Below are 26,149 nucleotides of genomic sequence, written 5' to 3' on the forward strand. Positions count from 1 at the left end.
AACTCAGCAGCCGCCCTGCACAGCGGTATCATTCCAGCGCAGCACACAGACCCGCCGTGTTCCCAGGAGGGAACAAGTATCGAAGGCGTTTGGAAAGGCAGGGGGATCAGTGTGTGCATATCAGTATGTGTGTATGTGTGTGCGTGTCCAGAGTCAAGCTGAGACAGTGTCCTTCGCCCTAAGTAAAACAGTCTTCCAGCCAACTCAGGTGGCCTTGCATAGGATGGGAGGAACAGTCACAACACAGTCGTTATCAGGGTGTTTTTTGTTCGGCTCCAGCCTTGAGCCCACAGCTGGCGCCGAATGGGTAGCCGCATGAAGTGATGGTGGTTTTTCTTTTATGCGAACAACTCATGATAATTTAAGAGCTGTTCTTTAACACTCCGACACCGACATAGGTCTCTCAATTTCCCGTTGGAGAGCCGCGAGCTTTTCCATGATGTTATCAAGCTTACGCTCCATGGTGTTGTCATTCTTGTGCCCAGAGAGCAGATTCTGAGACCTCACGACCACAGTGAGGTCTCAGAAAAAAAAATTTTTTTTCTGCCTGTTCCATTTGGTTCTTTAGCCGTCAGAATTGTTGTCTGAAGACCAACAAGGATACCCAATGGATTTACTTTGCCAAATGGATCATCGTGGCATTGCCGTATTGGTCCATTTGGTCGATCTTTGTTTTTATTATTTATTATATTTTATTTTCAGATGTTACAGACGGGACAGACATGAGTGAGAGATAGGAAAGGGAGAAAGAAAGAGGAAGGAAAGGAAAAACAGAAGGGGAGAGGGACAGTGAGAAAGGGGGGGAGAAAAAAAATAAAAATCTCCTGGATCACCTGTTGAGAGAAGAATAGAAAACAAGCAAAAAAAAAAACAAAAAACAAAGCAACATACTAAACACAACACCATCGCATTAATCTAGCTAAGTGTAAACAGCAGTAAATACTAAATATTCAATGTTACAGTGAGCTGATCTAATATACGCTCAGAGGTGTTGGACTGAGTATTCACTGCAGCCGTAAGCTTCTCCAAGATCTTAACCATGCTGCACTCAGTGGGCCCGTTCTGAAAAGTCGCGTCTCGTCCCAGCGTTTCAATCCCAGCGGGCAGCCTTGGGGGGGTTTGAATAGCCGGTTCTGCTTTCTTAATTCTCCGATAAGTCAGGGCCAAGCCAGCTCCGATCAGTAAGAACCCTGTTATCATGGTTCCGAATAGGTAGATATCTTCAGCGTCCTCGATCGACAGTCCCACCAGGCACACGACCCTCCAGTTATGCCACCCGTCCATCGTGTATCTGGCAGGGAAAGTCCGTCCAGGGTACTCGGGCTCTCCCGACGCGGGGCTTCTCGTTGATAAGAGCGTGTCAATTGCATTCAGAGACCAGTTGATCAAATCCATAATTCTCTTTAGGCTTTAGAAACAGACTGTGAGAGTGTTCCAGGGAAAGTGAGAAAAGCACGAGACAAGACAAGGACATAAGAAGCTAAGCAGGGAAGATAAGGGAGAGGAGAGGAGAAAAAGTGCGACCGCCTTCGCTGAGAGCCAAACGAGAAGGGCAAGCAGAGGCAGACGACGGTAGACAGCAGGGAGACACACGAGTGGAACATGGTAGATACACAGACGGACCAGCAACTACAAGGACAGAAGACGCGACTTAACTTACCTGGACTGACCATACCGGCCATTTGCCCAGTGGGCTGATGAGTTTGTTTGGTTTTTTTTGTAACGACATGAACAATGAGAGGTGGTGGCTGACTGCCAGCTGACTGTATTTCATCATCAGCCAGTGTTGTTCTTTATCAATATTACCAACGTTTACCATAAGGCAGCATAGAAAGTATTTACTTGCTTTCAGGTTTTATTCAAATGTTAGTCTTTTCAGTTGTTTCTCCACTTTTTTCCTGTTTCAAAATCAAACACCAGTTTGTGAGAAGATTATCTTCTTTTTTTAACAGGCAGATAAAGTTTTACATTGGCATATTTGCCAATTGTATGTTAAAAATGTTCGTATTTTAATATTCAAAAATGTTTTTGCCCAAAACATATGTGCACTATATGTCAGTAAAAATACTATGCAAATATTGATGTCCTTGAATGCTGAATAAACACTGACTGATTGTATCTCTTGTACTTTATCAACGCAGTATCTAAAAACTTTGCACCGTAGTGGTTAAAATCTCATTCTAATAAGAGTTAAAAGCACATTCGGTTATTAGGTTTACAGGGTTATTAAATTATGGTTAACGGTTGGTAGAATTTTTTTTAACATTATCTGCCAATTACATCTGCCACCCTTCTCCAAATCTGTGCCCCTACCTGCCCCCCCCCCAACAAAAAATTTCCTGACATGCCACTGTGCAGGCCTACTTGTTGTTCCTAGAGTATTTAAAAGTAGAATGGGAGGCAGAGCCTTCAGTTTTCAGGCCCCTCTTCTGTGGAACCAGCTTCCAGTTTGGATTCAGGAGACAGACACTATCTCTACTTTTAAGATTAGGCTTAAAACTTTCCTTTTTGCTAAAGCATATAGTTAGGGCTGGACCAGGTGACCCTGAATCCTCCCTTAGTTATGCTGCAATAGACGTAGGCTGCCGGGGATTCCCATGATGCATTGAGTTTTTCCTTTCCTGTCACGGGTTGCTCTGAGGATCCACTCGCAGGACTCCGGAGTTGTGTTTTAACAGAGATGGTTTATTTACAAGATCTTCACCAAGGTCACCAAGATCTTCGCACAGACAGTGCGAGGATAGTGCTATATACAAGATGTGAGAGGCAGGGTTCCAGGGAAAACAAGGGAATCACACACGCGCGCACTCCAACCTCTCTCTCTGCTAGTAAATGGTAAATGGCCTGCATTTGTATAGCGCTTTTCTAGTCCATAGGACCCCAAAGCACTTTATACTACATTCAGTCATCCACACATTCACACACTGGTGATGGCAGCTACATTGTAACCACAGCCACCCTGGGGCGCACTGACGGAGGCGAGGCTGCCGGACACTGGCGCCACCGGGCCCTCTGACCACCACCAGTAGGCAAACACGGGGTTAGTATCTTGCCCAAGGATATTTGGCATGCAGCCAGGATGCAGCCTGGGATCGAACCACCGACCTTCTGATTAGTGGCTGACCTGCTCTGCCACCTGAGCTACAGCCACCCCTGTGACCAGTCACTCCTTCCACACTCCACACGGGGAAACATGGGGACAGGTCCGGGGAATCTAGAACACAGAGACACACGTTAACTTTCTGAGACGGAAGCATGCGAAACTTGGGCTTGACGTGTACTGACTAGAGTCTTCACAACAATCCAGCGTTGAACAGCTGATCTCCTCCTTCTAATATACCAGCTGGTCTGATGAGGCCCAGGTGTGCACGATCCGGGAAGGCGTGGACTGAGGGCGTGAACCCGCCATGAGTTCCGCCCCGGCAAAACAGGGGAGAAGGAGAGGAAAAAGAGAAGAGAAGGAGGGCTAGGAGTGAAGAGATGCTGATCAGCGCCTTGCCGATCCCGCAGGTCGTGACATTTCCAGTCACGTTTCTCACTCACTATGTGTTCACAGACCTCTCTGCACTGAATCATATCTGTTATTAACCTCTGTCTCTCTTCCACAGCATGTCTTTATCCTGTCTTCCTTCTCTCACCCCAACCAATCACAGCAGATGGCCCCGCCCCTCCCTGAGCCTGGTTCTGCCGGAGGTTTCTTCCTGTTAAAAGGGAGTTTTTCCTTCCCACTGTCGCCAAAGTGCTGCTCATAGAGGGTCATATGATTGTTGGGTTTTTCTCTGTTATTGTACGATCTACTGTACAATATAAATCGCCTTGGGGGCAACTGTTGTTGTGATTTGGCGCTATATAAATAAAATTGAATTGAATTGAATGTTAATCATATTTTGCAGGGCCATGCCAGGACAGAGGCAGGGCTGCTGGAGTTGGAAGCTCCTGGTCATCTTCAGCCTCCTCGGCCTCACTGAAGAGTTCGGTAAGAGACTTCCTCCTTATTCTGGTGACCTGTTCATGGTGTCCCCTGCCCCATGACAGCTGGGATAGGCTCCAGCAACCCTGATAAGGATAAACAGACCAGAATGGATGGATAGATGTCTATATTGTAACATCTTGGAGCTGACATCACTGGATGAGAATCCTGAATACTGCAACTAACATTCGGCTTCTCTTCAGAACATAATTTTTTATGATGGAGAAGCTGGATCGATTGTGAGAAAAGACGTTTAGAGTAAAATCCCTGATGCTCGCAGGTTCTTCACTAACATCAAACAAAGTTTAGAGTCTGGATCACTGTATCGTGTTCTGTTTGTTGCTGCTGTTTTATTTCATTGTTTGTTGCAGTACCTGGACCACAAGACATTTCTGATAGTCATGTTAACCACGCACGTTAATCATACCCATGGTGAGGATACAGTCTTTGTTCGGCTGGTTGGAGTGAAGTTCTCACCCTCGTGTTGAGCTGAGCTTCATAATGAAGCGTGTCGTGACCCGGAGCAAAGCTTACACTTGTTTCCCGTCTTTATTTGTACAAGAAAGTTACAATTACATATCAGCAGTACACAAAGGTTAGATAAAACACAAATTTTGTATCACACTTCATTGATGGAAGCCACAGGAACAGCGTACAAAAACTCATTCAAGGCAGAAACCAGGAACTTACACACTAGGAACTACAAAGACGCACGAGGCACGCAGCAACAAGAGACTCAGACAAAGTTGTTGCTCAATACCCAAGTAAGCAGGTCTGTGCTTGTGTTCTTGCTAGTTTGTACTTCAAACATTTGTACAGCAGTCCAGACTTTCCAAGAACAGGAGGACACCATCACTCTACCATCATCATGGTCCTCTGGTCTCATGGCTCGCTCTCACTTTTGCACTCTCCTCTCTCTGTCTGTTTAATCACACTTTGCTTTGTCGCGGCGTGTCTGTACCTGGGCTGATTATCACACCAGTCATTCAACACCAGATTGTTGACTAAGATGGGCTTAAAGTGACTGTTCTGAGCTGTGAGTAGTTTGTTTCTGTTGTTGCTGCCGGTCAAACCTTCATGAGCCCTGTTACAGTCGTCACTTTAAATAAACACACTGAACTGTGGATGAGTGAGTCGGCTGACAGTAACCATGACAACCACTGGAATGACAGCGTACTTGAAGACTACTTCATTTCATAGATTAATATTTACAATGGAAATCGCCCATCATACACGTAATAACAAGATTTCTAATAATTCTTCTAACAGCCATCGATCGATCTGATCTGTTTTACCTTACAATATAAGGCGACTGTTGTTCTGATTTGGCGCTATATAAATAAAATTGAATTGAATTTTATAATATCTAACAAGCTTTATGCAGTTAGGCACCAAAACCAAAAATATAAAATTAAACTTCACTTTAAACATAAATTAAAAACACAATGTGAGCAGTCTTTACGAGCTCTGTGTTGTTTCTGGTAATGTTCGTTCTTCTTGGCCAGTCTGTGCCAGGACTTGTGTTGTGTGTGGATGCAAGGAAAGGAGGACCCAAACGCTGGACTCACAGATAGGTGAAGGCTAGTGTTTGTTATGATGAGCGGATGAACAGGACATAAAACGGAGGACCTACTGAGCTGAAATAGCTGAACTGGCTGGAGTGGATCACGTATGGCGTAGACACATTCAAAGACATGATGTTGAACGAGTGGAAACAGAAGACTTAAACACACAGACTGATGAGAGACACAGCTGAACATAATCTGGCTAACGACACGTGAGACGAGCTGACAGGAAAAACAGGAAGTGAGAACAACATTGATGTGGAAAAATAAACTAAAATGACAAAACTGAAAACACTGGGTCAACGAGCCAGGAACCCCGACAGTCTGTCTCTGCTCCATGTTCTGTCTTCAGTGTCCCTGTTTTAATTCACCTCCGACCTCTCCGGTCATGTTCGCGTCTCTCTTTGCTCTCTCCGTGAACATCACCTCTTGTCTCTGTCTCTTGTTCTGTTCTTGCCCAGCTTAGATAGTGTATTTTGGGGTTTCTTGGTCACTTTGTTATCTGCAATGAAGTTCTGACTTTGAGTTTTACATTCTGCAATAAAGTGGCAGAGGTAGGATAACAAGACAGAAACAATCCTGTAATAATGATTAGAGATTGGATAAAACTGTATTAATCGCTCGGGTGGGTTCCCCCAGGAAAGTCAGTTGTTGTCATTTCAAAGTTATTACCACTCAATTATAACATAGTAACCAGTTAATATTCAAGTAAACTCATGGTGGCCGTCAGTAATAATAGTGTAATACCTTTGTAACAATACAAAAATGAGTTTGAATTTTCACATTTTTATACAGTTTCAATTGGAATAATAATCGAATAATAATAATAATTGCTACCTTATCGTGGTGGAGGGGTTTGTGTGTCCCAGGGATCTCAGGGGCTATGTTGTCTGGGGGCTTTTGCCCCCTGGTAGGGTCTCCCATGGCAAATTGGCCCTGGGTGAGGGACCAGACAAAGAGCGATTCAGAAGACCCTTATGAAGAGAACATCGAGGGAACAGTTTACCCTGCCCGGGATAGGGTTACTGGGGCCCCGCCCTGGAGCCAGGCCCGGGGAGGGTGCCCGAGGACGAGCGTCTGGTTGCCGGGCCTTAGTCCATGGGGCCCGGCCGGGCATAGCCCGAAGAGGAGACATGGGCCCATCCTCCCGCAGGCCCACCACCCGCAGGAGGCGCCATAGGGGTCGGGTGCATTGTGTGTCGGGTGGCGGCCAGGAGCGGAGGCCCTGGCGGACTGACCCCCAGCTGCCAAGACTGGCAATAGGGACATGGAATGTCACCTCTCTGGTGGGGAAGGAGCCTGAGTTAGTGCGTGAGGTTGAGAGGTACCGGCTAGATATAGTCGGGCTCACCTCTACACATGGCTTGGGCTCTGGAACCAGTCTCCTGGAGAGGGGCTGGACTCTGTCTCAGTCTGGAGTTGGCCCTGGTGAGAGGCGGCGGGCTGGGGTGGGTATTCTAATATCCCCTCGGCTTGCTGCCGGTACGTTGGGGTTTTTCCCGGTGGACGAGAGGGTTTGTTCCCTGCGCCTTAGGGTCGGGGAACGGGTCCTGACTGTCATCCGCGCTTATGCGCCAAGTGGCAGTTCAGAGTACCCAGCCTTCTTAGAGTCCCTGGGGGGGGGGAGGTTGATGATCGATTTTGTAATCGTATCACCAGACCTGCGACCATATGTTCTGGACACTCGGGTAAAGAGAGGGGCTGAGCTGTCAACTGATCACCACCTGGTGGTGAGTTGGATCAGGTGGCGGGGGAGGACACTGGACAGACCCGGTGCACCTAAACGCGTAGTGAGGGTGTGCTGGGAACGTCTAGCAGAGGCCCCAGTCCGCGAGATCTTCAACGCACACCTCCGGCAGAGCTTCAACAGCATTCCGAGGGAGACTGGGGACATTGAGTCCGAATGGACCATGTTCAGCGTCTCCATTGCCGAAGCTGCTGCATTGAGCTGCGGCCGCAAGGTGGTTGGTGCCTGCCGTGGTGGTAATCCCCGAACCAAATGGTGGACACCAGAGGTGAAGGGAGCCACCAGGCTGAAGAAGGAGTCCTATCGGGCTTGGTTAGCCTGTGGGACTCCGGAGGCAGCCGACAGGTATCGACAGGCCAAGCGGAATGTGGCTCGGGCAGTGGCTGAAGCAAAAACTCGGGTGTGGGAGGAGTTCGGAGAGGCCATGGAAAAAGACTTTCGGACTGCCTCGAAGAGATTCTGGCAAACCGTCAGGCGTCTCAGGAGGGGAAAGCGGTGCTCTACCTGCACTGTGTATAGTGCTGGCGGAGCGCTGCTGACGTCGACTGAGAAAATTGTCAGGCGGTGGAAGGAATACTTCGAGGACCTCCTTAATCCCACTGACACGTCTTCCGAGGAGGAAGCAGAGTCTGGGGATGAGGGGAATGACCCGCCAATTTCCGGGGGCGAGGTCACTGAGGCAGTTAAACAACTCCTTGGCGGAAGAGCCCCTGGTGTTGATGAGGTCCGCCCCGAGTTCCTGAAGGCTCTGGACGTTGTAGGGCTGTCCTGGTTGACACGCCTCTGCAATGTTGCGTGGAGATCAGGGGCAGTACCTGTGGACTGGCAGACCGGGGTGGTGGTCCCCATCTTTAAGAAGGGGGACCGGAGGGTGTGTTCCAACTACAGGGGGATCACACTCCTCAGCCTCCCTGGGAAAGTCTATGCCAGGGTGCTGGAAAGGAGAGTTCGTCCGCTAGTCGAACCTCGGATACAGGAGGAACAATGCGGTTTTCGTCCTGGTCGCGGAACACTGGACCAGCTCTTTATCCTCTCCAGGATACTTGAGGGTGCATGGGAGTTTGCCCAACCAGTCTACATGTGTTTTGTGGACTTGGAGAAGGCATTCGACCATGTCCCTCGGGGTGTCCTGTGGGAGGTGTTGCGGGAGTATGGGGTGTCTGGCCCATTGCTACGGGCCATTCGATCCCTATACAACCGTTGCAAGAGCTTGGTTCGCATTGCCGGCAATAAGTCGGACTCGTTCCCGGTGGGTGATGGGCTCCGCCAGGGCTGCCCTTTGTCTCCGGTTCTGTTCATAATTTTTATGGACAGGATTTCTAGGCGCAGCCAAGTGGCGGAGGGCTTTCGCTTTGGTGGCCGTTTCTGTGTAATAACCTGAACCTTAATAAAATGGTAATTATAACTGATTGAAACAACATTAGTGTTTCTCACTAATGCAAAATGCTGAGAATTAAATTTAAAAGAATGCTACATGAATGCATTAGAGTTGCATGGGAGCGTAGAAGACCCTCTTTCACAGCGTATTTTATATTTGGATTATATATTTTATGTAGGAAAGAAAGTAGGAGTAGTAATAGAACAATGGAAATGTGCAGTACACAAAAGTAAGATACCAAGATGTCCTCTAATTTGTCCACTACAGTGTTATGGGGCCACAACTCCACTGTCCTGCACCACCTTCATCATAAATTGACCCCTAACCATCCAATGATCCAGCCTCTCCTGTAGCTATAGCACCAAGCGGCCTGCTTGCATACACATGGCTGTAGTGTTGATCACCTGGTTGGTTTCGGTGATGGTCGCAGTGATGATTGCTTGTAATGCTGCTTTCACATCTTCTAGTTGATACGTCATGTAGTCTTGGTGACTGAAGGCTCCAGGTTTCCAGCTTCGCCATCATCCTGTCTCTCTGGTCAGCTTCTGTCGCACTCTGCGCTCCTTTCTTTGTACTTGGAGCTTGGTACCCAATCTCACTGGTATTATCACCCACCTGACCTGATGTCACAGGTCACAGGTTAGCCCTTAGGCAAGGTACAAACAAGAACGTAGAGTATTTTAGAGCCAGGTGTACACTGACGCATACAACGACCGAGTGGTGTCTATTTACACCTACAGGCCAGTGGACACTCTTTCAATGATGAGGATGTCCACATCCTGGACAGGGAGGAACGCTGGTTTGAGGGCGGAGTCAAGGAGGCCATTTACGTGAAAAGGGAAAGACCATCTCTGAATCGAGGAGGGGGCCTAAGGGTCCATCTGTCACCATCTTACAATGCTGTGATTGCAGCCATTCCCCAACGGTCATTGTTTCTGTCATTATGCAAATGTGCTGTTTATAAGGTTGCCACTTGTTGTCAGCTGAGACTGAAGGAGTCACCTGATGATGATGATGAAACGTTTCTCCCACTGAAAACGTCCAGATGAACAGGATCAAACTTTGGAGAGTGACTTATCTGGATGATTGAGCATGGATCACTTTACAGGCACACAGCAGAGACACATTTCTATGTTTTTCAGCGTTCTGTTTTTACTCTCGGTTGCCGTCACTTTACACGCACACACGTGAACACTTCCCCAACAACAACGACGACGACAGGACGTCAGTCACCCTTTTAATTCAGGCGCAGTGTGATCATTGATGCCGCTCAGGTGCGTGCACCTCGCTGCAGCCGCGCCACAATCACTTATAAAATGTCTGTTATAGTTGATTAGGGGCATACAAATCCAGTGTAGGAGTGGTTCTTAACTGGAACCAGCACTTAGTTCCCCTTAACTAATTTAAACTGTGTTTCAATGTTTTCAGAGGTGAAAGAAGATGAGTGGGAGGAGCTCGGCTCTGACATCGCTGCACTGCATCGACTCCAAGGACTGTCTAAACACATGTTTGATGAAAGCTTTATGAACACCTCAACAACCAGGTATCTTATGACTGGAACAGCTATTACTACATTACAGCTCCTGTGGGTATCATAGACATTGGTTATCAGAAGCACTGTGGGGCTCTGCCACTGTGACTGGAATTGTATAGATGTAATGTAATCCTGTGCAGCAGGCAGATACTGACCCGGCGTGCCGCAGACAGCACTTAAGCTTTAATGCCAAAGTCTTTTCAAAAACACGGAAGTGGACCCAGGAGTAAATGATAACAAGCAGAACTCGAGCGAAACCACAGAATGAGGGAGGACAAGCCAAAGGACAGGAGTTAGACTCAGACAATAAACGCACAGCAGGTAAGGAGGGCATACCAACGATGGGTCGAACACTTCCGCGATACTCTGAACCAACCTGAGCCACCCCAACGGTTCAAGGCCGAAGACCTGGCACCTTCCATGGATCTTCTTCCTGTCGATATCGGACAAATCAGCATCACTGAAGTCAAGACAGCGATCCGACTCCTCAAGAGTGGAAAGGCCGCAGGCCTGGACGAAATCCTCGCCGAAATGCTGAAGCATGGCGGACCCCATCTTGAAGCCGCCCTTACAAGACTCCTAAACGCCTGCTGGTCAACATCACATGTACCCGATGATTGGACAAAAGCCACCATCATCAAACTTCCAAAAAAAGGTGATTTGGGTGACTGTAACAACTGGCGGGGCATCACGTTGCTGTCGGTACCCGGGAAAGTGTTTTGCCTCACTCTTTTGAATCGGCTACGACACGCAGTGAACGAACGATTGCGAGAAGAGCAGGCTGGGTTTCGGAGTGGCCGGTCATGCGTCGAGCAAATCTTCACCCTCCGCATGATCATTGAACAAACATTGGAATACCAAAGGAAGATTTCTATTAGATTCATTGACTTCGAGAAGGCTTTTGACAGCGTCCACCGGCCGACTCTATGGGCTATCCTACGCCACTATGGAGTCCCTCAGCAGTTTGTAGATGCCTTTCGTTGTCTCTACTCCAACTCCCGTTGCTGCGTCCGGACGGATGACGGCTGCACAGATTTCTTCAAGATCAATACTGGCGTCCGACAAGGATGTGTGCTATCCCCTTTCCTCTTCCTGTTGGTAATTGACTTCATCATGCGACGATCAGTTGACCAAGCTGGCATCGGTGTGCCCTGGCACGAAGCACGTAATCTCAATGACTTGGACTTCGCAGATGACATCGCCCTGCTGGGCTCGACTCAGGAAGACCTCCAAAAGTTGACCGCGGCCCTGCAGAGGGAGGCGACGAAAGTTGGATTAAGAATCAGCGCCAAAACAACCAAGGTACTCCGAGTTGGCTTTGCACGTGCCCGCATTCCTGTCATGATCAACCAACAACGTGCTGAAGAGGTGGAGAATTTTACATATCTTGGCAGCATCATCTCGAATGACGGGGTCTCTGATCGGGATGTCGACGCCAGAGTAGGGAAGGCAGTTGGTGTCCTGCGACGTCTCCAACCTATTTGGAACTCGACCTCCCTGAATGTAAGGGTCAAGATCAGACTACTGAACTCTATCGTCTTCCTTACTGCACTTTACACTAATGAAACCTGGCGCTCAACAAGTGCAATTATTCAACACCTGAACGTGCTTCAACAACGTGGCCTGCGGCGAATCCTGAGAATTTCCTACCGGGACCGAATAACAAATGAGGAGGTCCTAGGAAGAGCAGGCACCCGCCCATTAGCCGATGTTGTTGCAGAAAGGCGCTTCCGCTTTGCGGGCCATATTTTACGCCTACCCCCTCATCGCCCAGCTAAGATTGCCATGGCATGGCGTCCACGCACTGGCAAGCAAAAGCAAGGCCGACCAAAGACCACATGGCGTCGAACATTCATGGACAATCTGAGAACTGTCGACATTGCCTGGGACGAAGCTGAAGCAGTCACTGCTGACCGACATCAATGGAGATCACTAGCTGCCCGATGCGCCGCCCGGCGTAGGAGGAACTAAGTCTAAGTCAAAGGTAAGGCAGAGGAAACAGGTGGGAGCTAATCAGAAGACGAAATGAGGAACCAGACAAAGACCCAGTGACCATGACAGAAGAATGCACCTAAAGATTTCAGACTTCACTTTGAGATTTTACCACTTGTACAAAATAAAATTAAGTAAAAAGTAATCTATAACAAATAATGCAGGATGTGTTTCGTTTAGGGGAAACGACTACCACCAATCAAGATTTGGAAGATCTGTGAAAAGGTAAAGAAGCTTTCAGTCATTTACATTTTTTAAATGGTGTTTAGCAGGTTTAACATCTGGATATTTCATGTCCTTTGCAAGTATTTGTAAAAGAATTTGGACAGTGCTTCACAATACACTGAAATTTTCTATTAATAGTTGGTTATTAATGAGCCAAAAAGCCCGTTAGGATTTATCACAGCAGATCATCTGCCTCCTCTGCACTTCCTCCTTCACTACATCCATGGATCTTCTCTGAGGATTTCCTGTTTTCCTGCTGCCTGGCTCCATCTTCACATCCTTAGTCCAGTGTATCCACCCTGCCTCCTCTGCATGTCTCTAACTTTGTCTCCAGCCTGCTCAGCAGCAGCTGTCCCTCTGATGTACAATCAACTCTGTCCAACGTGGATTTAGTTTGTTTTATTTATTTATTTTAAAGATAGGGTCCACAAACGGCACTTAGCTTGTTTATGGTACTTTGCAGTATTTTAAAGAAGTGAATAAACAACACGTCGCCACTGTCACATCCTGGTTCTTTATTTGCTGCTGAGGTTTTTGTTCTGGGCTATGACCTGGTGTTTTGTGCTGATTGAATTTTGAATCTTGTCACTCATCATTGTTTTGATCTTGAATTTGGATTTATGTTCAAGTTCAAAGTGTTTATTGTCATGTGCACAAAGAAAGGCATTTCTCTGTTCAATGAAATTCTTTCTCTGCTGTCCACACACAGATGCTGGTTAATATGTACAAATAGATAAAATACAAATAGCATGAATAAATAAATGGAGACAAAAAAAATAAAGTATTAAATAGATTTATGTACAAAGGAGCTGTGAGCTTAATATACTGCTTTGACATGTGAGATGACCAGAAGTGCAAAAAAATTATTATTTCTGTTCAAAAATGGGTCAGCTGTTCAAGAGTCTGATATCAGTGGGGAAGAAGGAGTTGTTGAGTCTGGATGTTCTGAACCTTCGTCTCGAGGGCAGAAGTGTGAACAGTGCGTGTTGGGGGTGTGTGGGGTCTTTGAGGATGGAGGCAGCTCTCCTCTGGACTCTGTAGATGCTCTGCAGAGACGACAGCGGGGTCCTGGGGATCTTCTCCGTGGTTGTTAGGGTTCTCTCTGCAGGCGTTTGCCGTCCATAGCAGTAGTGCTGCCGTACCATGCAGTGATGCAGCTGGTCAGGGTGCCCTCCACGATGCAGCTGTAGAAGCTGCTGGCATACCAGGTTTCCTCAGCCTCCTCAGGAAATGCAGCCGCTGCTGAGCCTTCTTGACCAGCTGTGTGGTGTTCAGTGTCCAGGTGAGGTCCTCCGAGATGTAGATGCCCAGGTACCTAAAGCTGCTCACCCTCTCCACTTCAAGGCCCCGGACAAACAGGGGTGGGTGAGGCCTCCTCTTCTCCCTCGTGTCCACTATCATCTCCTTTGTCTTGTCAGTGTTGAGGGTGAGGTTGTTGTCCTCACACGATGACACCAGACCGGCCTCCTCTCTCCTGTAAGCTGCCTCGTCCCCTCAGTGATGCGACCGATCACTGCAGTGTCGTCAGCGAAATTCAAAATGATGTCATCTTTGTTGGAGGCGACACAGTGACAGGTGTACGGCGTGTAGAGGATGGGGGCTGAGGACACAGCCTTGTGGGACACCAGTGTTTGTAATAATGCCGGCTGAAGTCCTGTTACCCATCCTGATGGACTGGGGCCTGCCAGTCAAAAAGCCCTGTAGCCAGTCACAGAGGGTGAGCTGCAGGCCGAGTGCTGCCAGCTTGTGAGTGAGTTTGTGTAGGATGACAGTATTGAAAGTGGAGCTGTAATCAACAAAAAGTACCCTGATGTATGAGTCTTCGTTTTCCAGGTGGGAGAGGGAATAGTGAAGGCAGCAGTGATGGTGTCTGACGTGGACCTATTGGGCCGGTAGGATTTCTGCAGGGGGTCCAGAGTTGCTTAATTTTTATAGTTAGTTTCCTTGTGCTCATGAGCGTCCTGATTGTATTGTTTCTCTGGTGTAATTTAGACGTCTTTAGGTTATCTAGTTTCCTTTAGCAGTCCCCTCTTGTTCCTTGCTCTCCCTCTCTCTCCTGCTGTCTCTCTAGCTCTCTCTGGTCTGCCATGTGTGCTATTGTCTTCACTCATCTTAGTCTGCCTGGAACTGGATGCTTAGCTTCTCCAAGAGATAGTGTAAGCAATGAGAATGTCTAAGTTGTGGAATTAAATTCAGACACAGGTGGCCAGGAGGAGACAGAGAAGGAATACCTGTCCTCATTGATGCACCTGCACCCCCCAAGGCCCTGCATGTGTGAGGGTGTGATGGAGCAGGAGGAGGGACGTAGTTGGGGATGGAGAGGAAAGGGGACAAAGTACCCACCACCACTTGTCGGAGTTTGTAAACGGACTCAGGCGCAGACCAGGGATCCTTGCAGAAAAGACAGTGAGTTTACAAATAACAACTCACAGATTCGGAGAGAGAAAGAACAAAACAACACATGTTGCCTAACACTGGGTCAGCCGGTGAGGCACAGGTACCACCTTCTTCACTGACCCCAACAGCTACCCATATTCCCCAAATCCACTGAGAACAGGGGTCCCAGGCCCATCCTGATAGACGCCCTCCAGCTCAGCTCTAGTATCATTTTGAGGAGCCCATGTTTGAGCCTCTGACTGTTGTATAAGATCCAAGAATCATGTTTTTAAAATATATTTTGTCATTTCGTTTATTTCACAGGGTTATGAGATCACTTCAGTTATGCTAATATGTTAATTTTCCATCAGGCTGGACACTGAAGAAAACCCACTGACTTTGCTGGATGGATTTCAGGACTGTGAAAACGTCACAGCTCATGTCATTACGAAGGAGAAGGTCAGTAAACATGAGACAGAAAGTGAACACACATTTAGATTTAAGAGATTAAACAGTGCTGAAAACACAGAGATTGTTTCTAATGATGAAAGTCATTAGATCTAAACTAGAACTTGATTGGGCTGATAAAGATCAGCATTTCCTTCCACTGAATATCTGCACCTTTTCTTCTTCTAAAATGGGACAAAATGTGAATTCAACATGAACATACACAACAAAGAAAAAGACTTACAAACAGCATTAAAACAGCTCATAGTGGTAGCTGGGTTAGCTCGAGGACTTGTGCTTCATACCTGGTGAGGTTTGCATTTGGCACACTTACGTACAGATCGACACATCACATCAGAGCAGTATTAACTTAGTTATTACAACACGCACACGGCTCAGTCAGGCCTGGTTTTGAACCCGGTCTTCATTGAAGCAGAGTGTTGTACTTCTTCCTGTTTGCACTTTCTTCAGCTGTCTGGGAATTTGGGATAAGACAGAATGAATAGTTTTGCATTAAAATGTCCCACCTCACTCCTCACACACAAACATCACAGACGTTAGTGTAGCTGCTGCACGTTTATCTTCTAACCTGAGCAAATGTATGACAGTAAATGTCTTTAACATCCGGGTGAGGAAATCCCCAAAAAGCCGACTGTGTTCATGTGGACGTCGCGTTTTCAGTGGGAGAAACATTTTGTCATCATCCCAGTCGGATGACAGGAAAACATTCCCTTTTACATCCACCCTGGAATGCTCAGTCACTATCTTCTCCTAATAGAAACACACGAGGGATGTTTGAGTTTGTGTTATTATAGTTTTGTAATTTCTAATAAATGTTTCTTTATGTTTCACTTTTCTTTATACAATTTAATTTAGCTTCAGGCAGTTTGAACATGTTTAGTTTTAGTCTATTTAATTATTAGTATAATAATCAAAGTTGTGACATGACAGGGAACACTGTCACAGATAGTAAGATCTGAAACTTTATTTCACAGCAGACATTTTAAAATGGGGACTTTGAACAAGGGCTGAGAGGAGGCAGCCCACGGTCCCAAGAAGAGATCAATCAATCAGCTTCCATCCAGCAATAAAACACTACAAATGAGACTGAAAAGGAAAAACTAAACTTGCATGAACACCAGAGCCTTCCTCAGGGTCAGGCCTAGCAGCATCCTCTGCTTCCCCTGAAGAATATTCTCAAAGGAGATGTTGTTAATGAACATGACACGAGCGTCTGGAAAAAAGCAGCTCAAGCTTGCGAGGAAATGGAGGCGATGGTGTTCTGCATTCCTATTCCCAGCCTCACGGGAAGGCAACTTGCTTCCTCTCTCACGCTGGAACACGAACAACCCTCGCTGTATATTTTTGCTGCGAGCAGCTTTAATCAGCTCCCATCAAAAAGCAAGTCCAACATGTCTGTAACTTACTCTGCCTGTTACTGCTTTTTAATCAAGTCCTGCCATCTGGCTTTTTAGTTAGAGTCACCTGTTGTCCATCAGTCAGGGTTCCAATCACATAATTATACTGATAATTATATAGACTAAAAATAAATATTTGCCTGAAACTAAATTAAATTGTAAAAGGTAAAGTGAAATATAAAGAAATGTTAATTAGAAATTGCAAAACTATAATAACACAAACCTCAGAAAATAAAACTGAGGTTATTGTGCTCGGCCCTGAAAATCTTAGAAATATGGTCTCTAAGCAGATTCTTACTCTGGATGGCATTACCTTGGCCTCCAGTAACGCTGTGAGGAACCTTGGAGTCATGTTTGACCAGGACATGTCCTTCAACGCACATATTAAACAAATATGTAAGACTGCTTTCTTCCATTTGTGCAACATCTCTAAAGTTAGAAATATCCTGTCTCAGAGTGACGCTGAAAAACTAGTTCATGCATTTATTACTTCCAGGCTGGACGACTGTAATTCATTATTATCAGGATGTCCTACAAACTCCCTGAAAAGCCTTCAGCTGATCCAAAATGCTGCAGCAAGAGTCCTGACAGGGACTAGAAAGAGAGAGCAGATTTCTCCTGTTTTGGCTTCCTGTTAAATCCAGAATTCAAAATCCTGCTCCTCACATACAAGGTCTTAAATAATCAGGCCCCATCTTATCTTAATGACCTTGTAGTACCATATCACCCTATTAGAGCACTTGGCTCTCGCTCTGCAGGCCTACTTGTTGTTCCTAGAGTATTTTTCTTTTTGCTAAAGCACATAGTTAGGGCTGGATCAGGTGACCCTGAATCATGGGCTCATATGATTGTTGGGTTTTTCTCTGTATGTATTATTGTACGATCTACTGTACAACATAAAGCACCCTGAGGCGACTCTTTGGCGAAATATAAATAACATTGAATTGAAAAATTGAAAATTGAATTATATTATTATGTGTAAGGCATATAAGAAACACTATGTGTGTGTGTGTGTGTGTGTGTGTGTGTGTGTGTGTGTGTGTGTGTGTGTGTGTGTGTGTGTGACAGCTGCAGAGAGGAAGGACCTGCAGAAACGCTCCTTCATGCATCCAGGATCTAGTTCTTAGTTTAGTTTACATTAACTATAACTAGCCTGGTGTGTGTGTTGTGTACATTTTCTTACAAACGGGGGTCACTTATGTTACCTGTTGGTGGTCTTCACTGATGAGACCATAACAGCTGATCAGGGCCAACTGAGCGTCAGGCTCAAACTGCAGGTTTACTTCAGCAGAACAGATTCTTCACATTATAACCAAAGATCCAAAAAATACTCAGAAATTTCACCTTATAGAAATTAACTGAGACCAAAACAGTTATCCTGGAGCTCTCTCTCATTTCACTCTTTGCTTCATTTTTCAGGACTTTAACACCTTCTTGGTACATATCGAGAAACAGAAGGTACAAGACTGGCTGCTGGGTGGTTCAGAGATCTCACACAGCTACAACCAAAAGCTTCTGATCATGACCGACACAGAGAAATCCACCAGTGACAGAGTCCAGCAGGAATACAGCAAGGATCCTCATTACTCCGTGAAAGTCACCAAGGACTGCCTGTTCAACGACTCCTGTGTACCAGCAGCAGACAGATACACTGTGGTCAAAATATTTGGAAGTGTTTCAGAAGATGGACAAACTGTGTCTGGACTTGATGGATCTTCACTTGCAAAGCTGATGTTGAAACCATCTCTGGAAGCAGCTCCAGTTTTCTCTCTCGATGGAAACACAACCACACAGTTCCACCAGAACTTCATTCGGGTTTTTATGCTCCGCGGCCTCCAAACAGTCTTAGAAACCAACCAGAACAATCAGCAGATTTACCAGGTGATGGATCGACCTGACTCCGTTTCCAGCTACAAAATCCCACAAAGACCAGCTGATCACACCACACAGTATGACCACCAGCAGATCGTAATGATGGAAAATGACCCTGTGGTCAGAAGAGCTGCTGAATATTTGTATGAGAAACATCCAGCAGTTAGTTCTGTCTATGTTCTTGATGAAAACCAAAGACCCAAACTGATCCACGGTGAACCAGTGTCTCTGTCAGAGGACAGCAGACTGGTGCTGGTAGGTCATGGTAAAAGAGACAACGCAGGAGAAATGAGACTGTCTGGATACAGTTCAGGAGAGGTGGCACAAATCATCGAAAGGACAAACAGAGGCAGCGATAAAATCAAAACAACGAGTGTGGTGGCCTGTGAGGTTGGATCAGACCAACGATTCATGGAAACTCTGCTGAGGGACCTCCATGAAAATAACATCAAGACAGAGCTTCATGTGAGGGACGCTCTCATCCAAGTCACACACATAGGAAAGAAAATCACTCAGGAAATCTCTCCAGAGGGGCTGCAATGGAGACATAAAGACAACAGCAAGAAAGTGGTGGCAATACTTGATCGCAATGGAGATGTAATAATGAGAAACGAGCCTGGAAGTAAAGGAGAGGCTGTTTTTACCAATGAAAGAAACTTTCTGGGTGGAGGAGAAAACTGGGGAAACAAAAAACCAGCAAAACATTTTATAAGAGAAGACAGCTGGCCAGATGAACCAAAGAGGTTTGTTAACCCAGAGGTTTTTAAGAAGATTGACCAAAATAAAGTTAAGATGAAATCTGCCATTGATGACCTCGAGGCTCTGTCTTGGGGAATCTTTCACTCAGATCAACCAGCACCAGAGAAAATCAGTGTCAACAATCCAGGAGAAATAAGAGATTATGAAATAGGGAAAAGAGAAAAAAAGATTATAAATGGGAAACCTGAAACAACTATTACTTGGATAGATAATGAAGGTGAAAAAAGACAAGTCCTTAATGAATGTTATGAGATTAAATCAGGAGAAGATGTTAAAAATATAATACGTCATTATGCAAAGGATGGAGAAGAAAAGACTACATACCTGAAGATCAATGACTGGATATATGAAGTTGACCCTAAGAGTCTGTATGTGTATCCAGTTGGAAAAAAGCTTGACAACAATCAAATATTAAACAATAATGTAATTGATGATATTAAGAAATGTATTAATGAACAGGCGGGGAACGAAAGATACCCAGACATGCGAGACAAGATTTTTAGAAATGTAAAGAATGAGGAAGAAAAAAACCAACAAAAACAAAGATATGCTGAATATGTAGAAAATACTTTTCTTGGGGAGCACCCAGATGTTTTTAAAGGACATCTGACAGGTCACGAAAGACTGTCCATGGAGGCCTGGTTCACCACGTATTTCACTGCAACAGTTATATCTGAATCTGCGAGAAATTTCCGAACATTCCCTCTGACTCTTATGGCCCTGGATCTGGTTCGAAACAATAACGATAATACCCGAAAGAAAGGTCGGAATTTTTTCTTTGACAATCATCCAATGACAAGAGGAGGCAGTTGGATTGACCCGAGCAGACGAGGATTCGCAGGCTCAGCAACACATGAAGATTCCAGCAAATTAACAAATCATAAAGAAGAATTCCGAAAAACCGAGGAGCAGCTCATGGGTGACCTTGTTAAACTTGTAGAACGAGAGGGTAACTTCTTTACAGAATGGAAGAAAACCGTTGGTAATGGTGAAAGTGATGTGGTGAAACGCATGACTGAACTTTCAAACACCTACAAAACAATGACGGATAATTCAGACTTTCAAAAAAAATACAATGATTTCAAAACAGACACCAAGATTACACAACCTGAAGATCACAGACAACCTTCCACATCTGGAACACTGGGAGGATACGATGATGGCTACGTCACAATGCGAGACCTGAATTCAGCCTCAGAATTAGAAAATACCTTCAAACATGAATCTTATTTCTCGAGATCATCTGCATCGTTGGCTGAAGACGTCCATGCTGCACTACAGCACAAATATGGTGAAACTCTGGCAGGAATGCACCTTCAGGAGGGAACAGCCCGAATAGAAAACGGACAGTTTGTATGTAAGCTCGTGTCAGAGAGACCTGGTGCTGAGCCCGAGGAGTTCAGGGCTGATTTATCACCACAGAGTCAACATTACAGTGAAAAGATGTTGGAGAACATTGAGACATCAGTGCATGAGATGGAGCAGCACAGTTCAGCAGCCTCCCATCAGGTCAACAAGTATGTAGAGAGGACTGGAACTGCTGTTGGAGCTCTGGGTCTCATGCTGGGACTGAAAGGAGCTGCTCGTGCCTTTGAAGAGGGAAACATCAAAGATGGTGTGGTGGGGTCTTTGCAGACGGCTCATGGAGTGACGGCTATGACAACATCTGCTATTGCAAGCAAAGCTTTGACCTCAGAGTCAAGAATCGCAAAAGCAATCATGAGGAGTCCTGCAATGAAGCGTTTTATGACAGTTATACCAATAGTGGGAATTGGATTTGGGATCTACAATGTAGAACAAGATTTGGAGAGAGGAGATGCTCTGGGATACATTGATGCTGCGTTCGATTTATACATGGTTGAGTTAGATGTTGTTGAGCTTGTTCAGCCTGAACTGGCACCTTTCATCGCACCTATAAATCTGGCTCTATCAGTAGTGCGGATGGCCATTGATGATGTTTATATGGGCATCCAGAATGAACTGAAGAGCCTCAAAGCAGACGCTGGAGTTTTGGACAAAATAGCTGCTGTTTTTGTTGGCTTTGGAAAAGGGATCATGCACTTTGCTATACATGTGGCTAGTGTGTTTTATGACTGGCGTTATGATGAAATTGAGGAGGGACGAAGACTTGTTGCAGAGATCTCAGATTATCACCAATATTATAAAGTCACAAAGCAACAGGATGGAACGACAGCCATTGATTTTGCTGCTGGCGCCTCCTCCTGGAATGGAGGCGGTATTAACTTCTGCCTCGCTGATGAGGGTCAGTCTGAGCTCTGCATGGACTATTTTGTTTCTCATGATGAGAGTCCAAGAAGACAATGCTGGAACATTAACACAGATGGAAGCAAAGATATAATTCTTGGTCTGGGAGAGTCACATGGATTAGAGCACACAACATATGAAAAAAAAGTATTCATGTTCATACCAGCTGGATCTGTGACAGTGGTTTCAGGTTATGAAGCTGTTTCCTATTCGAGGTACGGGACATACAGGGGAAACAGAGACTCTAATCGATTTTTTGCAGTTCAGAAATCACAGGACGAACATATGATTGAAGTCATGTTGAGCTACTATTACAGACTTCATGGGGAACCAGGGGATGACACATTCTTCCTCGGTCCACAGAGAAGTTATGTCGAAGGCTCAGGAGGAAGGGACACCTACATCATTCCTGAGAATGGAGGGAAAACGATCATTAACAACTACGATCCCTCCAGAGCACAAGACAATCTGCATTTCAGAGTCGCCTACAGCCACATTTCTGTGTCTAAATCAGGAAACGATGTTGTGCTGATGTATGAGGGCAGTCATACTGTAAGAATACAAAACTGGTTTTTAGGAGAAGATTATCGTCACATGGACATGATGTCAGGAGACGGAGTCTTATTTGAGATTTCCTCCACGGTGGTTTCTTCAGTTCAGCTGGTGGCCAGAGGAATTAACAAGATGTTCGAGGCACGCGGTGCAGTTGTTGATGCATCACAGCCACTATTACGCACAGTTACAAACATCTTTGGGTCTCAGTATAATGATGAACTCATTGGAAATGGAGAAAGGAACCTGATAGATGGGGGAGGAGGGCGAGATCTTCTGATTGGTGCTGAAGGAGAAGACATTTACATGGTGAAAGGCAGAAACTTTTCCTTTGTGCTCATTGAAAATTACTCCAGAGACGAGAAAATTGACCTGGCCATCATAGAAGCAAATCTTCATACGTTTGGAGTCAGAGTAGAAGGTGATGATGTTCATCTGGAGGCTCACCATGGCAGCACAGCGTTTCATGTTACTGTAGTGAACTGGTTCAGGTCATCAGCACACAGACACTTACTGTTCATTACAAAGGATCTGATCACCTTCACAGTGTCAGATAACAAAGCTGACTGCCTGCAGAGGAACATCTTCACCACATGTATAAAGAGCCTCAGCATTGACTACAGCAGCTCCCCGTCTCCTCTGAGGGTGGACCTTGAGAAGGATGAGGCTTTGGACAGCGTGACAGAGATCCGCGGGTCAAACTATAGTGATGTCATCAAAGGAAACAAAGAACACAACGTTCTTGTCCCTGGATTAGGAGATGATTTCATTGAGGGGAGAGGAGGAGAGGACTGGTACGTTATCACAGCAGGACAAGGAGTGAAAACCATCAACAATCTATCACCAGATCTAAACTTGGACCTGCTCTTCCTTAAAGAACAATATCAGGATATAACATGTAGATGTGCAGGTCAGAGCATCATCGTTCAGGTACACGGCAGAAGAACTGTTATTTTACAGAACTGGTTTAAATCAAAGAAATATCAGCACCTGCAGATCAAGACCAGTGATGGAGTAACAGCTGAACTGAAGCCCAGCATCAGCAGCTGTGGATGGGATTTAATGCTGCCTTTAACCATCGACTACAGAAACCTGAGTCCTGAACTACTTCCAGTAAACTATGACAATCTATGCATGTATTTTTATAAAAAGATAGTTTACTCAGATCAAAAAGCAAGGATTTATTTTGATAGAGGCAACTGCATGCACTGGGGGAAAGTGATCATTATGAATGATGTTGAATCAGTGAAAGAAATGTACGGCTCCTCAGGATTTGACATCATGGATGAGTATTTATTTCATCCACACACCGGGAGGGGCACTGATGATAGGAGGAAACTCAGTGACTCAGTGAAAGAAATGTACGGCTCCTCAGGATTTGACATCATGGTTGGAAACAGCAATGAGAATTTACTGGATCCACACACCGGGGGGGCACTGATGATAGGAGGGGAAGGCAAAGACACCTACATAATCAAACATAGGGATGAAAACATGGTAATCATTGATAACTTTGCAGAAGATCAGAAAACTGACACTGTGCTGGTAGATATGGATTTCCTTGATGGAAGTCGAGTCATACTGGACTCAACAGTTTTAATGGAACCAACAAGACATGATGTTCATGTTAGAATCATGAAAAATGAGGAAAGATTAGAATTCATTCTCCGTAATTATGCTAAAGGTGAAAAACATCAGCATCTAGAATTTCAGAGCTCTGATGGCGTCCATTTCAAACTCAAGTCTCTAAACTCATCTGGAGACGACTCTTTCTATCAGGTAGAAGCTTTCAAAGTGACTCTCACACAGTCTCAGGTGGACTGTCGTTTGGACCTCAGCGCTCAGAGAAATCTGTCAGAGGTTCACACAGTGCAAGGCTGCCCCTCCCAGTCGAATGTTATAATAGGCAACAACCGAGACAACGCTCTGATTGGTGGGTGGAAGGACGACGCCTTGGATGGAGGTGATGGAGATGACACGCTGGTAGGAGGAAATGGAGCTGACATCCTGATTGGTGGGAGAGGAGACGACACTCTTTATGGTGAAGATGGAAATGACACACTGATGGGAAACTCTGGCCGGGACGTCTTCCTTCCTGGACCAGGAGCTGATCTGGTGGACGGAGGTCCAGGCAGAGACTCGGTTCTCTATCGGGGTGATCATGAGAAGGGTGAAGGGGTTTATGTTAACCTGCTGACGGGCCAAGGCCACCATGCTGACGCTGAGGGCGACGTGTTGAAGGATGTGGAAACTGTGATCGGCACCATCTATTCGGACATCTTAGTGTCTGGTTATGAAAGTTCTCTTCTCAAAGGCTCAGATGGTAACGACATCTTGGTGTCCACCGGTGGAGATTATCTGGTTGGAGGTGATGGAAATGACATTTACATGTTCACTTTCAGCAACGGCTCAGTCACCATAGACAACTGTGCAACAGACAACGCCACAGATGTTTTGTACCTGAGCTCAAACTCAAGTCCAGAGTTTGACTGCCAACTATTATCTGACCGAGTCCTGCTGACCTTCTTTGGATTCGATCAATCAACTGTAAGAATTGCACTGCGAGGCTGGATTAGTGATGATGATGAATGTGGCCATTTGGTGCTGGTGTTCAGGGAGGTGGAGGCGTCGGTGGACATGCTGCTGCAAGAGTGCCAGTATAGAAAGAAGGAATCACTTTGGTCATCGATCATAACCTGGGCTATCTGCATCACTCTTCTTGTCTTCCACTTGGCTTTTGCTTTACAAGGGTCTCGAAAATTAATCAGAAAAGCACAAAAACCAAAAAGACAAAAAGAAGATGAAACTAATGTTGAAGCAGAGTCAGCACCAACAGTAAAGTAGACTGCTGCTGCTGCTGCTGCTGCTGCTGCTGCTGCTGCAGGTCACACATTCTTTAAACATGTGATTTCACAAATAATTTCTTTTTATACTTATAATTATACTCACTTTGCTAGTTACTCTAAATGTTGAGCTAATCATGAGTATTCTTGCTTTCTAAAGTCTAAATCTGTCACGTTTATTAATCAACTGCAAACTAAAGGAAAGTTCCTGTAATCATAGATCCTGAATGTGTCTGGTTCAGTTACCCAGAGTAACCGAGGAGTCGTTCAGCTTCAAACATCTTTAAATTACACAAAGTCGACAAACTGTGGACAAACGTGCCAAATACCAAAGAAAAGAACTGCACTTGGTGTCGTTGGGATTTACCACCGTGGATCATTAGACACTGTGTGAATTTCACAGCTTGAACAAGCTAGTCGAGTTCTTACCAAACATGTACCTGACATAACACTGATCGTCTTTTATTGCTTTTATTTACTGTAACGGCTGCAAATTTCTGAGCTTATTCAGAGGTGGAGAGTGTGAGCTGTTTTGTAATGTGGACTCATCTCCCCACACCATTAAAATTGATTTTTCATGCTATATACACATATATTTTGTAATAGTTGAACAATAAACATTTACTGTCACTGATTTGTGCTGTATGGTGATGTTAAGTGTAACCACCACTCTGATCCATCCATCTATTCACTTCCACTTATCCTTTTCAGGGTCGCGGGGTCACTGGAGCCTATCCCAGCCATCTTAGGGCGAGAGGCGGGGCACAGCCTGGACAGGCCGCAGTTGTATTATGTATTATTTTAATATTAATGTCAAGTGAATGGGATTTTTTTTCTTAGTCCATTGTGAAATGTAGAAAATCACATAGTAATTTAATTCAATTCAGCTTTATTTAGACAGCACCAAATCACAACAACAGTCCCCTCAAGGTGCTTTATACTGTAAAGTAGACCCTACAATGATACAATCATATGACGTCCAATGAGCAAGCACATCCAAGATGACAGAGTCCCCGGGTGGAGCGCCCTCAACCATCCTACCCACGGACTCCAAGACTCTGACTGTTGCTCGGTGCAGAAGCACAGGCAAAGTCAGGACCCGTTCCCTAACCAGAAGGCGCAGGGAACACACTCTCTCGTACAGAGCAGCAAGCTGAGGGGACACTCAGCCCAGCACACTGCCTCTCACCCGGGCAACTCCAGCCT

General features: G+C 45.6%; 1 protein-coding gene across 2 annotated transcripts in view; it reads left to right on the forward strand.

Moving 5' to 3' along the window:
* The window catches only part of LOC146697674 (uncharacterized), a 36,111-nt gene extending 10,534 nt beyond the window's left edge, over positions 1 to 25,577 (forward strand). Inside the window, exons 2-6 of one of the 2 annotated variants that reach the window (XM_085476522.1) lie at positions 3,894 to 3,976; positions 10,089 to 10,203; positions 12,367 to 12,411; positions 15,159 to 15,246; positions 18,072 to 25,577. In XM_085476522.1, coding sequence (XP_085332648.1) covers positions 3,898 to 3,976; positions 10,089 to 10,203; positions 12,367 to 12,411; positions 15,159 to 15,246; positions 18,072 to 24,944 — 7,200 coding nt within the window. In that variant the 5' untranslated portion in view covers positions 3,894 to 3,897 and the 3' untranslated portion in view covers positions 24,945 to 25,577. Of the gene's footprint in view, positions 1 to 3,727; positions 3,977 to 10,088; positions 10,204 to 12,366; positions 12,412 to 15,158; positions 15,247 to 18,071 lie in introns of those variants that run through there. The other variant, XM_085476521.1, reaches the window with a different exon arrangement.
* The last annotated feature ends 572 nt before the right edge of the window (positions 25,578 to 26,149 follow it).

The sequence above is a fragment of the Copadichromis virginalis genome, linkage group LG12 (genome assembly GCF_057382275.1).
Source record: "Copadichromis virginalis isolate Kocher_CV1m ecotype Utaka linkage group LG12, C_Virginalis_male_GT1.1, whole genome shotgun sequence".
Classification (NCBI taxonomy): Eukaryota; Metazoa; Chordata; class Actinopteri; order Cichliformes; family Cichlidae; genus Copadichromis; species Copadichromis virginalis.